This window comes from Gorilla gorilla, chromosome 7 (assembly GCF_029281585.2).
Source record: "Gorilla gorilla gorilla isolate KB3781 chromosome 7, NHGRI_mGorGor1-v2.1_pri, whole genome shotgun sequence".
Taxonomy (NCBI): Eukaryota; Metazoa; Chordata; class Mammalia; order Primates; family Hominidae; genus Gorilla; species Gorilla gorilla.
The window spans coordinates 46,501,390-46,515,280 of NC_073231.2; the positions used below are offsets into that span (position 1 = coordinate 46,501,390).

The 13,891-nt window shown below is 41.3% G+C and overlaps 1 protein-coding gene across 5 annotated transcripts in view; it reads left to right on the top strand.

Annotated features, from left to right (window-relative positions):
* UBE2W (ubiquitin conjugating enzyme E2 W) overlaps nucleotides 1-13,891 on the top strand; it is a 96,768-nt gene that overhangs the window by 583 nt on the left and 82,294 nt on the right. For 2 of the 5 annotated variants that reach the window (XM_055349009.2, XM_055349011.2), the window contains exon 2: nucleotides 8,326-8,358. The exons of the other annotated variants lie outside the window; for them this stretch is intronic. In XM_055349009.2, the coding sequence (XP_055204984.1) occupies nucleotides 8,326-8,358 (33 nt within the window). The remainder of the gene's footprint in view (nucleotides 1-8,325; nucleotides 8,359-13,891) is intronic. 5 annotated transcript variants of the gene reach the window in all.

Consider the following 13,891-nt stretch of genomic DNA (forward strand, 5'->3'; position numbering starts at 1 on the left):
CGTTGTGGGGGGTGCGGTATCCCTCGGTCGAAGCGGACACCAGCCGGCCGGGAAGTTGGGTGATAAAGGAGGCTTGGGGAAGAAAGGGCAAGGTCTGGCGTTGGCGGTCTCAGAATCGGCTCCCCGCACACACACACGGGCGCTGCCAGTCTGCTGCCCGCCAGCCCCAGGGTTGCCTTTACCCCCGCTGTCCCTGGCCCGACGGAAACAGCTGCGCCCGCGGTTGTTGCCGGGGCAGGGGCGGCGGGGGGCTGAGTGTGCGGGAGCCGAGAATGCGTCTCCGGAGAAGGCGGCTGGCTGCGGACGGCGCTTAGCGGCCTCTGCTCCGGCCTCCCACGCCGGGCCCCCCAGACTGCTCGGCCCCGTCCCTCTCTTCTTCCCTTTGACTCTTAATCCTGTGCCCGTGGGTATCTTCTATTTCCATCAGCCTCGGTATTCTCGCGGACATTCCTCCAGCAGTCCACTGTCTCCTTCCTCTCGAAGCTGCCTCGTGTCCACCGCCTGATGGGCGATCTCCCGAGAGTCGAGTCCTCAGCCCCCTTAAACCTCTCGGGAGAGCTTGCCCTCTATTTTGTTTCCCCCTACAAGGCCCCACCCTTGCGGTCGCGATAAGGCTATACATCTCTTTGCCCTTATTCCCAGACCTTTAGTGGAACCTTAGTTTGGTAGGAGGCGTTTGTTAACCTGTGCCATATCCCCCCGACTTAGCAAGGCGTGGTTTTCTGGCTTTCCAACTTAATTTACTCCTTTTTCCCGAATCTAGGGAGTTGTGGGTTTTTTGTTTTTTGTTTCCAGGCAAAGATGGCAACCACAATTGTAGTTGTGTAGGGATTGACTGCGTTATCTATAGCCTGCATTTAATTCACAGGTGAAGACTAGCGGTATCAAAGACATTGGAAGAGAAAGTAGAACGCTCAATAGGAGTGTCAGCTGAGTACCCTTTAGGGTTTTCATAATATCCCCTTGGGTAAAGAGACCACGTTTTCTTAGAAGTGTTTTTTGCTTTTGTTTCTGGAAGAAGCAAGTCTCTGTTCCTCCTCCATTTTTTTTTCTTTTCTCTGCTAAAAGTGTTTTTCTTCCCTTTTCTGCATCTTCTTCCTCTTTTGTACAAATATAGCTTTGCTTCACATTTACTCCTGTGCTTTTATGTTATTCCCCTTTCAACCTGTTTTCCTTACAATATTCTCTTTACCTTGCTTCTCCCTCTGGACTTGCCAGCAGAACAGAAAAGTTTTATGTAACATTTCTAGTTGAAGAGATGTCACGAATGGTGCAGGGAAAAAACAGGAACAATTTCAGGAAACATTATACTTTACACTAGTCTCCCCAGAGACGTTAGAGAAGTTTCGTCATTTGAGGCCAAAAAAGGAACAGTGGAATGCTAGTTGAACAGTAGATGCAATAGGCTACATTACCACTTAAAGATTTTTATCTGTGTTAAGATTAAAACATTTTTTATGACAAGTTTAAGATTATTATCTGTATTAAGATTAAAACATTATTTGAAGCTAAACATTAAGATTAAAATCCACAACACTTGTATTTGACAAGAGAACATAGTGTGTCATCTGGTTAGATTTAGTATCTGGAAAAGGCAGATTTGTTTGTAAGAGAGAGGTTGGTAATCTTGAACTTGAACTTTACATGGTATCTTTTTTCTTTTTTGAGATGGAGTTTCGCTCTTGTTGCCCAGGCTGGAGTGCAATGGGGCGATCTTGGCTCACCGCAGCCTCCACCTCCCGAGTTCAAGCGATTCTCCCACCTCAGCCTCCTGAGTAGCTGGGATTACAGGCACGAACCACCACGCCCAGCTAATTTTGTGTTTTAGTAGAGACGGGGTATCTCCATGTTGGTCAGGCTGGTCTTGAACTCCCGAACTCAGGTGATCCGCCCGCCTTGGCCTCCCAAAGTGCTGGGATTACAGGTGTGAGCTACCGTGCCTGGCCTACATGATGTCTTAAGAATTGGAAACAAATACTTGATTGACAGTGCAATAGTGCATTTTTCTGTGCCCTAAGTATTACTATCTCAGACTCTTACCACCCTTTTAAGTTTTTCCTTCACCTTGTTCCATCGAAATCTTATCACTCTCTATTCTTCTGTGTTTTCTGGTTAGAGGAATGGAAAACGGATGCTTCTTATTTTTATTGAAAAGTCTTTCCCTTTTTATTTGTATTTTAAAATATCTAGTGCAGATTTGCTGGTAGTATCTTTAAGAATATTTTAATATATATGTCAGGCTTTTTGAAAGACAACCCTACTTTCTGTGTGGTTATTCTGTATCTTTGTTATACAGAATTTATATCGTGACTATCTTAATGGCAACATTTGGCTCTTTTAAGACAACTAGATTATACATAAATCTTCAATAAAATTATCAAATTTGTTTATTCACTGAGCCAGTTATCTTTTGGGGGACCTCTATGTTTCAGACACTTATCTAGTTGCTGTGGTTATAGCAATGAACAAAAGCAGACAAGATTTCTGCCCTCGTGGATTTAATAATAAATAGTCTCATAAGAAGAGACAGATAAGAACAACATATTTAAGTTAATTGTGTTTTGTTTTTGTTTTTTGTGTTGAGATGGAGTCACGCTGTGTTGCTCAGGCTGGAGTGCAGTGATGCCATCTTGGCTCACTGCAACCTCCGCTCCCAGGGTTCTAGCAATTCTCCTACTCAGTCTCCTGAGTAGCTGGGATTACAGGCGCTGGCCACCACGCCCAGGTAATTTTTTTGTGTTTTTAGTGGAGACTGGGTTTTGCCATGTTGGCCAGGCTGGTCTTGAACTCCTGACCTCAGGCGATCCACTCGCCTCGGCCTCCCAAAGTACTAGGATTACAGGTGTGAGCCACTGCACGCGGCCAAGTGTGTTATTATATTAGAAGGTGATAGTGCAGTGGAGAAAAAGCATGGAAGAAGACTAGGAAATTGATCATTTGGGGATTTCGATTAGGAAAAAATAAGCTGTAACATGGAATGACCATGTCCTTAACCCAAAAAGCTTTTAGTAGATTTATCTTACCCACACCAGGATGTTGCTGCTGCTGAAGAAGTTACTTAAGCTCTAAGAGGAACTGTATTTTTTTTTAAATGCCATATTATACAAATGTAACATGGGATTTCATTACTTGATAATGAGTAAAACAAGTAAGGGTAGACTTTGAATTTCTTATTGGAGAGTATGTATTTTAAAGTTGAGCTAGTAACTGCTTTAATGTATTCTGTCAGTGCGTCTCAACCATCTTTTAGGTTCTGCCCACATGGAAAGTAAGTTTTGAATAGTACACTAAAGTAGTTGAGATTGGGAGGCTAGAAGCACCTGGCAGGCAGCTCCTCATGAAACTCCTGGGATGGGAGATCAATATTCTGGCACACCTGTAAATGCTGGGGACGCTCTACTCCCTAATATTGCTAGAGTTCTGCCATATACAATTCAAGATAGTGGTTTTCAGACTTATGTGATCCCTTTGTGACATTCTTTACTCATTTTCTTTTTTTCTTTTCCTTCCTATTGTTTCTTCCTAGAAAAAAGTAATGTATCACCAAGTAAGATTACAGTTAAATTATGTTTTAAGAAACCTTTTCTTTTTTGGAGACAGGGTCTCACTGTGTCACCCAGGCTGGAGTGCAGTGGCGCTGTCTCGGCTTGCTGCAGTTTCAGCCTCTCTGGGTTCAAGTGATCTTTTCCATCTCAGCCTCCTGAGTAGCTGTGACTACAGGTTTTTGTATTTTGTAGAGACAGGTTTCACTATGTTGCCCAGGCTGGTCTGGAACTCCTGGGCTCAAGCAATCACCTGCCTTGGCCTCTCCAAATCCTGGCATTACAGGCGTGAGCCAATGTGCCCAGTCTTAAGAAACCATCATTAAGAGAATGTTATATTTGTGGTGATACCAAAAATTGATAGGAGTTAAACAGATCTACATTTAATTTTGGTAATTCTAAAAATCTTAAAATATTACATGAAAAGTATGTTGTAGCAAATTTTTAGTTTTAGCGTTTTAGGGACTGATTATTTGGTAGAAACTTCTATCCCCAAACTGCAGAAGCATTCTTTTATTGAAGTGAATTTTTATGTGATTCTGAACATTTTTGAAAGTGTAGCAGTATTGAGGTATTCTTTTCTCAGGTGAATCCTAAAATTGAATTTTTTGTTGTTGTTGTTAAATGCTTTTTTAAAATTTTATTTTATTTTTTTGAGACGGAGTCTCGCTGTTGCCCAGGCTGGAGTGCAGTGGCGCGATCTCGGCTCACTGCAGGCTCCAACCCCCGGGGTTCATGCCGTTCTCCTGCCTCAGCCTCCCGCGTAGCTGGGACTACAGGCGCCCGCCACCTCGCCCGGCTTATTTTTTGTATTTTTAGTAGAGACGGGGTTTCACCGTGTTAGCCAGGATGGTCTCCATCTCCTGACCTCGTGATCCGCCCGCCTCGGCCTCCCAAAGTGCTGGGATTACAGGCGTCAGCCACCACGCCTGGCCGTGTTTTTAAATTTTATAACCTTTTTTTCTTTCCTATGTATTATTTAATGTTATGAAATACTTGACCTCCTGGATATAATATCTGATTTTAGAATTTAACTGCTTCATTCAGACTTCTCCTAAGTTAGCAATTTTAACGTATATGCTGTATAATTTTCTAATTTGACATTCTAGAATTGTTAATTTTAGATACAACCTCCTGTTACGTTGTGTCTTAAGATCTTAGAAAGTCAGTGCATAGTAGTTGATGTTTGTCAACTCTAAAAACAGTGATATAATTGAGAGAAATGATCAGTTGAATTACCCTTGTGAAATTTCTGCATTTACTTCCTCTCTTACCTAGCTGGGTCTTAGACTGTTAACTGTCAATTTGTAGGGATGGAAGGAGGTTGAGATTTAATAACAGGAGATAAAGTATGAATGTGTGCTTATTTTCAGACTTAGAAATAATGCATTATTTTGGATTATTCACAGCTTTTAAAATTTTTTCTCTCTGAGACGGGGTCTCACTCTGTCACCCAGGCTGGAGTGCAGTGACGCGGTCTTGGCTCACTGCACCCTTGTCCTCCCAGGCTCGGGTGATCCTCCCACTTCAGACTCCCAAGCAGCTGGAACTATAGACACGCCACCATGCCTGGCTAATTTTTGTATTTTTTGTAGAGGTGGGTTTTTTCCCTGTTGCTCAAGTTGGCCTTGAACTCCAGGACTCAGCCATCGGCCCACCTTGGCCTCCTCAAGTGCTGGGATTATTACAGGATGAGCCATTGCCCCCAGCCCACTGCTCTTTGCTCAAGTAATTGGCTATAGTGACTGAGAGAGATGGAACATGGACTCTTACAGACATTACTGTTATAGTAGTCATGTTGCCTTGACAGTTAGATACCACGTCTGTTTGTTGATGTCAGTATGAAAGGGTTACAACATAATGAAAAGTTAGAAAATAGGCCAGCATGGTGGCTCAAGCCTGTAATCCCAGCACTTTGGGAGGCTGAGGTGAGTGGATCACCTGAGGTCAGGAGATCGAGACCAGCCCGGCCAACATGGTGAAACCTAGTCTCTACTAAAAATACAAAAAAAAATTAGCCAGGCGTGGTAGAGCGCATCTGTAATCCCAGTTATTTGAGAGGCTGAGGCAGGAGAATCCCTTGAGCCCAGGAGGCGGAGGCGCCTCGCAGTGAGCAGAGATCATGCCACTGCACTCCAGCCTGGGCGACAGAGTGAGACTCCAGCTAAAACAAAAAAAAAAAAAGAGGAAAAAAAAAGGATTATCTTTGAACAGTAAAAATTTGCAATTATAGTTTTACTCAGTACACAAGTATACACATGAGAACTTCTTTTTAAAATTTGATACAAAAAGTAACCTTGTGTTATAAACTCAGGAATATTTCTTCTTTTCTTTAGCTATAAAAACTATAAAGTAGTTTAGTAAATGCTTAATTCTTGACTGAAAAGTTACATAATTACACCAATGATTTCTCTGTGATGCCAAACTGTGTTCATTACTTACACCTTCACAGCATCAACAGATTTCAGAGCTTAGTTTCTAATCCTAGCTTCACTACTCAGTTACTGTGTAATTTTGAGTAAGTCACTTTCCAAATAAGTACATACTTACCAGCAGTTACTGCTACGTCTCTATTAGAATGAAATTAGGTTAGTTGACTTCCTTTTTTATAAAGAATATGAAGATACTATGAAGAACATTACAGTTATGGCAAACACATGCAGCAAGAAAATAAGCCACTTTTTTTGTATATTATATAAATATGAATTTTAAATTATTCCTTTATAGGTACTGAACCTTACTATTGTAGAATTGCTTAATAGACTGACCTAAAATAGAATTAAACTAATGCAGAATTAGCTATTTAGGAATGCTTTTTGAAGTGTTAAGTAATGGACACATATTTACGGTAGTCACTGTGTGCACATTTAAGGGATAGAGGGAAAGTATTTTTTCCTGCCTTAATGAAGCAGGAAATCTAAAGCAGAAAGTAATACCAGATTATCCTTCAAGGCCGGCCACCGCGCCTGGCCTTCAAAGATAATCTTCATTATCAAGGAGAGTTTTTAAGGTGGGATGATCCCAGCGTGGGACAAAAATTAGCTGGGTGTGGTAGCACATGCCTGTGGTCCCAGCTACTTGGGGGGCTGAGGTGGGAGGATCACCTGAGCTCAGGGAGTTCGAGGCTACAGTGAGCCAGGATTGTGCCATTCTACTCCAGCGTGGGTGACAGAGTGAGACCCTGTCTCAAAAAATTTATATAAAAATAAAAAATAAAGTGCCGCTGCACTCCAGCATGGGTGACAGAGTGAGACGCTGTCTCAAAAAATATATATAAAAATAAAAAATAAAGGGATGATCTGGCATCTCTCTGAAAATATAGTTCTCCTTAGTATTTACCTAAATTAAGCATTTGTTAGATGAATTTTATTCCATCTTTATATTATTGCTGTCTGCTTCATTACGAGTAGTATCTGCAAAATACTTGTTCATGTTTGTCAGGTATTAAAGTGTCCTCATTTGAAAGCCTTTATTTGTGAATGTAGTTCTTGGATCACCAAGAAACAGCGCATGCTTTTGAGTTGTTTTATTCTAAGAAAAGACTCTACTTTCATTTAGCTGCTTTTGTAAAACTTCATTAAAGAACACAGGCTCTGTAATGAAAAGACCCAAATTCAGGTCCTGTTTCACTACTTTTTAAAAAGCTATATTGCACAGAAATCATTATGGGGTGTAGTGGGTAGACAAAAACAGATTAGCAGATAGATAAACATATAAAACTGCGTTTTTTATTTATCTTACCCAAACTTGTTTTCTGTAGTACTCCCCATGTTGGTATATAGGCAACTTCATTCCATTTGCTCAGCCAGAAACCTTGGGTTCATTCCACCCTACAGTCAAACCATTAGCAAATTTCTATCTGCTCTGCTTTCAAAATATATCCAGAATTCAGCTGTTTTTCTGAATTCGTGATGTAAATACTGATGACATCCTCATTTCTTGCCTGGATTATATTAGCAGTGTCATACTGGTTTTCCTACTTCTGCCCTCATCCGTTTACTTATCTCTTTAGATTCCCAATAGATTCTTTCTAAACAAAAGTCATGTCATTTCATTCATAATCCTACTATGACTTCCCTCTCTTCCTCAGAATATAATCCAAAATTCATGTTATAGCCTAGGAGGTCTTAACCTCTCCGAGGTACTCATGTCTCTGTAGCCTTATTGTCCTCCTTGCTACTCCTGCTTGTTGTTTTCTCTATTTGGAATGCTCTTCTCACACATCTGGATGATCTGGATGGCTTCCTTTTTTTTTTTTTCTTTTCACTCATAGCTTTGTTCAAATATCTTTTTTTTTTTTTTAAGAGAGCTCTTCCTGACTACCCAATATAAAATATCTCTCATCCCAGCGCTAATAATTTCCTTTACCTTGATAAATTCTTTATACCTTTGGCTATTTATTAATTAGCTTATTTTCTATTTTCTTGGATGTAACCTAGTGCCTGACATGTAGGAGGGTTCAGTAAATGTTGAGTAAATGAATAAGTGAGCACAGCTTTTGGAATCAGATAACCTTGGGTTTGAATTCTGGTTTTGTTGTTTAATAGCTGTGTAACCTCCCACCCCCAAATATAAAATAGGGATGATAAAAACAGGTTATTTCATTTCCTGGGGAATTGGTGAGTTATCTTTTAATGCTATGTTTCCCATTTTAAGCTAACTCTACTAGATGCTTTTGTCTTTTTTTTTTTTCTGATTTCTAGTCCCCGCACTAGCTATCAATGGAAAAAATAGATTTCCTTTATGACCATGTGTTACATGAGGTCTTTCTTTGTATTTTCAGACCACAGGAAGGAGGGTGGAAGTATGGTTTCCAGTAAGTGTGTGTTTTTTTTTGCCAATCCTCTTCAAAACTTGAGAATTAGTCAAATAAAATTGTGAGCTATTAACGTCCATTTTGACATCCTTTTAATGCACAATTTTTTCTTCTAATTGAAATATAATCCACATATCATAAAACTTACCCTTTTAAAGTATACAATTCAGTGGTTTTTAATCTGTTCAGAACCATCACTGCTGTTTGCAGAACATTTTCATCACCCCAGAAAGAAACTCCTTATCCATTAGCAGTCACTCCCTATTTCCTCCTTTCCCCAGTGTCTGGAAACCACTCATCTATTTTTTGTCTCTGGATTGGTCTATTCTGGGTATTTTGTGAGAGTGGAATTATATTATATATGACCTTTTGTGCCTGGCTTCTTTCACTTAGCTGTTTGTTTGAGATAGGTGAGACAGGGTCTCATTTTGTCGCCCAGGCTGGAGTGCAGTGGCACCATAGGCTCACTGCAACCTCTGCCTCCTGGGTTCAAGCGATGCTCCTGCCTCAGCCTCCGTAGTAGCTGGTACTACAGGCATGCACCACCATACCCGGCTAATTTTTGTAGTTTTTTTTTTCCCTGAGACAAGAGTCTTGCTCAGTCTCCCAGACTGGAGTGCAGTGGCACCATCTCGTCTCACTGCAACCTCCGTCTCCCAGGTTCAAGCGATTCTTCTGCCTCAGCCTCCCGAGTAGCTGGGACTGCAGGCATGCACCACCACACCCAGCTAATTTTTGTATTTTTAGTAGAGACGGGGTTTCACCATGTTGGCCAATCTGGTCTCTTACTTCTGACCTCAAGAGATCCACCTGTCTTGGCCTCTTAAAGTGCTGGGATTACAGGTGTGAGCCACTGTGCCCAGCTAATTTTTGTATTTTTGTAGAGATGGGGTTTAACCATGTTGGCCAGGCTGGTCTTGAACTCCTAGACCTTGTGATCCGCCCGCCTTGGCCTCACAAAGTGCTGGGATTACAGGCATGAGCCACTGTGCCCGGCCTTAAAAAAACTTTTATATAGACAGATTCACTGTGTTGCCAAGGCTGATCTTGAAACTCCCAGTCTCAGCACCCCTCCTGCCTAGGCTTCCCAAAGTGTTGCGATGACTGGCCTGAGCCACCATGCCCAGTTCATAATGTTTCTGAGGTTCATCCATGTTGTAGCTTGTATGAATACTTATTCCTTTTCGTAGCCAAGTCATGGCCCATTTTTTGGTTATACCGCAGTTTATCCATTCACCAGTTATTTAAATATCAGATATTTGTGTTTCCTGTTTTCATTCATCAATGGATTAATTGACAGTTTGGATTGTTTCCCCTTTTTAGTATGACTAATGCTGTGAACATATATGTACAAGTTTTTATGTAGGCTTGTGTTTTAATTTGTTTTTGTTAATATACCTTGCGTGTAGGAGGACCTCAGTAAATGTTGAACAAATGGGTCATACAGTAACTCTGTGTTTTAACTTTCCAAGTCTATAGAGAAAAAACAATGATTTTTCTTATGTACTCGCCCACAACACTTGATTCTCCTTTTCTGACACCAGATATGTGGGGTTTTTTTTTTTTCACACCAAGCAATTTTTCAACACCAGCTGGGTGTTCTGCAATTCATTTCTGGCACTAACCAGAGTTAAGGGCTCAGTCTCACAGGACTGGCCCCCACTTTAGACACCAGTCACAAGTTGTAGGTTCCCAGGTTACCCACAACTTGTGTCCGACTTGGCTACAAATTGGAGGTTCCCACAACCCCCTTCTTGGATTCATTAATTTGCTAGATCAGCTCACAGAAACCAGGGAAGACAGTATACTCACAATAGCTAATGTATTACAAAGGATATTTTAAAGGATACAATTGAACAGACAGATGAAACTGTGCATATGTGAGGTTTGTAAGGGTCATGAACCCAGGAGCCTTTGGCCCCGTGGGGTATGTGGCTATGTTCTTATTCACCAATTCAAAAGCTCTCCAAACTCTCCTTTCGGGTTTTTATAAGGCTTCATTACTTAGGCATGACTGATTAAATCATTGGCTATTGGTGTTCGATTCAACCGTGAGCCCCTCCCTTCTTCCCCAAAGATTGATGGGGTGGGGCTGAATGTTTCCACCCTCTAATCACATGGTTGGTTCCTTTGGCTGCCAGTCTCCCTTCTGAGGCTCTCCAGGAGCCCCCAGCCACCAGTCATGGTATTAACATATAAAAGGATATTTATAACTTCCAAGATTCCAAGGGTTTTAGGAGCTAGATGAAGACCAAATATATATTTCTTGTTGTAAATCGCAATACCACACTAAGGGATTGCCAGACTTTTCCACAGCAACTGCAGCATTATGCATTCCTGTGAGCAGTGTGCAAGAACTCCAATTTCTATGTTTGGCCAGTGTTTATTATGGTGGTTTTTTGATGATAGCATGCTAGTGTGAAGTGGCATCTCATTGTGGTTTTGGTTTGCATTTCACTAATGGCTAATGATGTATTAAGTGTCTTTTCTTGTGCATATTGGTATTTCGGTGGAGAAATATCTATGCAAATTTTTTGCCCATTAAATTTTTTTTTTTTTTTTCTGAGACAGAGCCTCACTCTGTCACTCATGCTGGAGTGGCTGTGGCATGATCTTGGCTCACTGAAACCTTCACCTCCCAGGTTCAAGCGATTCTCCTGCCTCAGCCTCCTGAGTAGCTGGGAATACAGGCATGTGCTACCACGCCTGGCTAATTTTTTGGTTTTTGTTTTTTTTTTTTTTTGAGACAGAGTCTCGCCCTGTTGCCAGACTGGAGTGCAGTAGCGTGATCTTGGCTCACTGCAACCTCTGCCTCCCAGGTTCAAGCGATTCTCCTGCTTCAGCCTCCCGAGTAGCTGGGACTACAGGCGTGTGCCACCATGCCCAGCTAATTTTTGTGTTTTTAGTAGAGACGGGGTTTCACCGTGTTGGCCAGGATAGTCTCTATCTCTTGAGCTCATGATCCGTCCGCCTCAGTCTCCCAAAGTGCTGGGATTACAGGCGTGAGCCACTGCACCCAGCCCTAGTTTTTATATTTTAGTAGAGATGGGGTTTTGCCATATTGGCCAGGCTGGTCTCGAACTCCTTAAGTGATCCACCCACTGCACCCTCCCAACATGCTGAGATCACAGGCGTGAGCCACCACACCTGGTCCTAAACAATTTGTCATTTTGTTGAATTACAAGAATTCTTTATATATTTAGACTACATGTCCTTTATTAGACATTATTACATTCACAATAATTTCCTCTTTTTTTTTTTTTTTGAGACGGAGCCTCGCTCTGTCGCCAGGCTGGAGTGCGGTGGCGTGATCTCCGCTCACTGCAACCTCTGCCTCATGGGTTCAAGCGATTCTCCTGCCTCAGCCTCTTGAGTAGCTGGGACTACAGGTGCCTGCCACCACACCTAGCTGATTTTGGTCTCGATTTCCTGACCTCATGATCTGCCCACCTCTGCCTCCCAAAGTGCTGGGATTACAGGCATGAGCCACCGCGCCCAGCCAATTTACTTTTTTTCTGTGGGCTGTTTTCATTTTCTTGATAGTGTCATTTGAAGCACAAAAATTAATTTTGGCAAAATTTATGTTTTTTTCTTTGTGTATTTGGTGTCATATCTAAGAAATCATTGCCTAATCCAGGGGGTGATGGAGATTTGCATCTAAGTTTTTTTCCAAAAATATAATAATTCTAGCTTTTACATTTGGGTCTTTGATTCATTTTGAATTCATTTTTGCATATAATGTAGGGATTATTTAGTTTCATAGTATTAATATGGCAGCTTGTTTTCCATTTGAAGTTGTATAGGACCAAGCTGAGAGTCCATCAGGTTTGATAGTATCAAGTTGGATTCAGGTTACTTCTCTGGGTGAGTGGAGAGCTGTTCCTCAGATAAGAATTTATATTGCAGTCCTACTACTAAAAAATGTGATTGTAGTATAAAATATTGTTGAGTGTATATATATATATATATATATATATATATTTTTTTTTTTTTTTTTTTTTTTTAGACCAAGTCTCGCTTTGTGACCAGGCTGGAATGCAGTGGCACAATCTTGGGTCACTGCAACCTCCACCTCCCGGGTTCAAGCAATTCTCCTGCTTCACCCTCCCGAGTAGCTGGGACTATAGGCACGCGCTGCCACACCCAGCTAATTTTTGTATTTTTAGACGGGGTTTCACCATGTTGGCCAGGATGGTCTTGATCTCTTGACCTCATGATCCACCTGCCTCGACCTTCCAAAGTGGTGGGATTACAGGCGTGAGCCACCGCTCCTGGTCTGCTGAGAATATTTTTGGGTTCACCTATAAGCCTTTATTGTAATTAAAAGAGACGTTATCAACTTCAGTCTTAAGACTTACAAAATCTTTGAGCCAGAGGGCATCTCAGGTGTCATCTAGGATAACCACCTTGCCTTTTCTTTAAATATTGCTGCATTTTATGATTAGAGATAGTCCATAAGATAAAATTTAAAAAATTTTAAAATTAGAATAGTCTTTTGTACTACATGAAAGGAACATATATATATTAAGGAAATCGAGTAATAGGTTTTAAAAATATATAGAGAGATCTGATAAAAGAAAACTTGTTACATTCTTAGGAAAACCAATTTAAGGATTCTAGTGGAGAAAATTACCTTGTTGGGCATATTTTTTGTTCGTTTTGAGACAAGGTTTCACTCTCATCCAGGCTAGGGTATGCAGTAGTGCAGTCACGGCTCACTGCAGCCTTGGCCTCCTGGACCCAAGCGATTCTCCCACCTCAGCCTGCTGAGTAACTGAGACTACAGGTGCACACCACTACGCCTGGCTAATTTTTGTATTTTTGGTAGAGATGAGTTTTGCCATGTTGCCTAGGCTGGTCTTGAACTCTTGGGCTCAAGCAGTCCTCCTGCCTCAGCCTCCCAAAGTGCTAGGGTTACAGACATAGAATTCATTTCTTTATAACAATTAGTTTAGGTTCCCTTGATTTGTTTCTATGGTCCGGCCTCATTATTCATGAGTTCCATATTTGTGAATTCACATCTTCGTAACACTTGTTTGTAACCCTAAAATTGATACTTGCAGTGCTTTTTTTTTTTTTTTTTTTTTTTTTTGCCGTTTGCACACTTAAAGAGCAGTGAAGAATTTGTCATTCTATGCACACGCTCCCAGCTGAGGTCAAACAAGACTTTTTGAGGTCTATTTTGTGCCACATTATTTCGCTTTTTTGTGCTTTTTGTTGGTAATTTCACTGTTTAACTTACGTGCTGTCTAGTGTTCCTTTGTATACGTGAAGGCTGTGCTGTGCCTTTTGGAGAAAATTTGTTCAGGCATGTGTTATAGTGCTTTTGGCTGTGAGTTTGATATTAATCAACAATATATAGTAAATAAGAGGCCAGGCATGGTGGCTCATTCGTGTAATCCCAGCACTTTGGGAGGCTGAGTTGGGTGGATCACTTGTCAGGAGTTTGAGACCAGCTTCAACGTGACGAAACCTCATCTCTACTAAAAATATCCCCTCACCTCCCCCCACTCCAAAAAAAAATTTGCTGGAC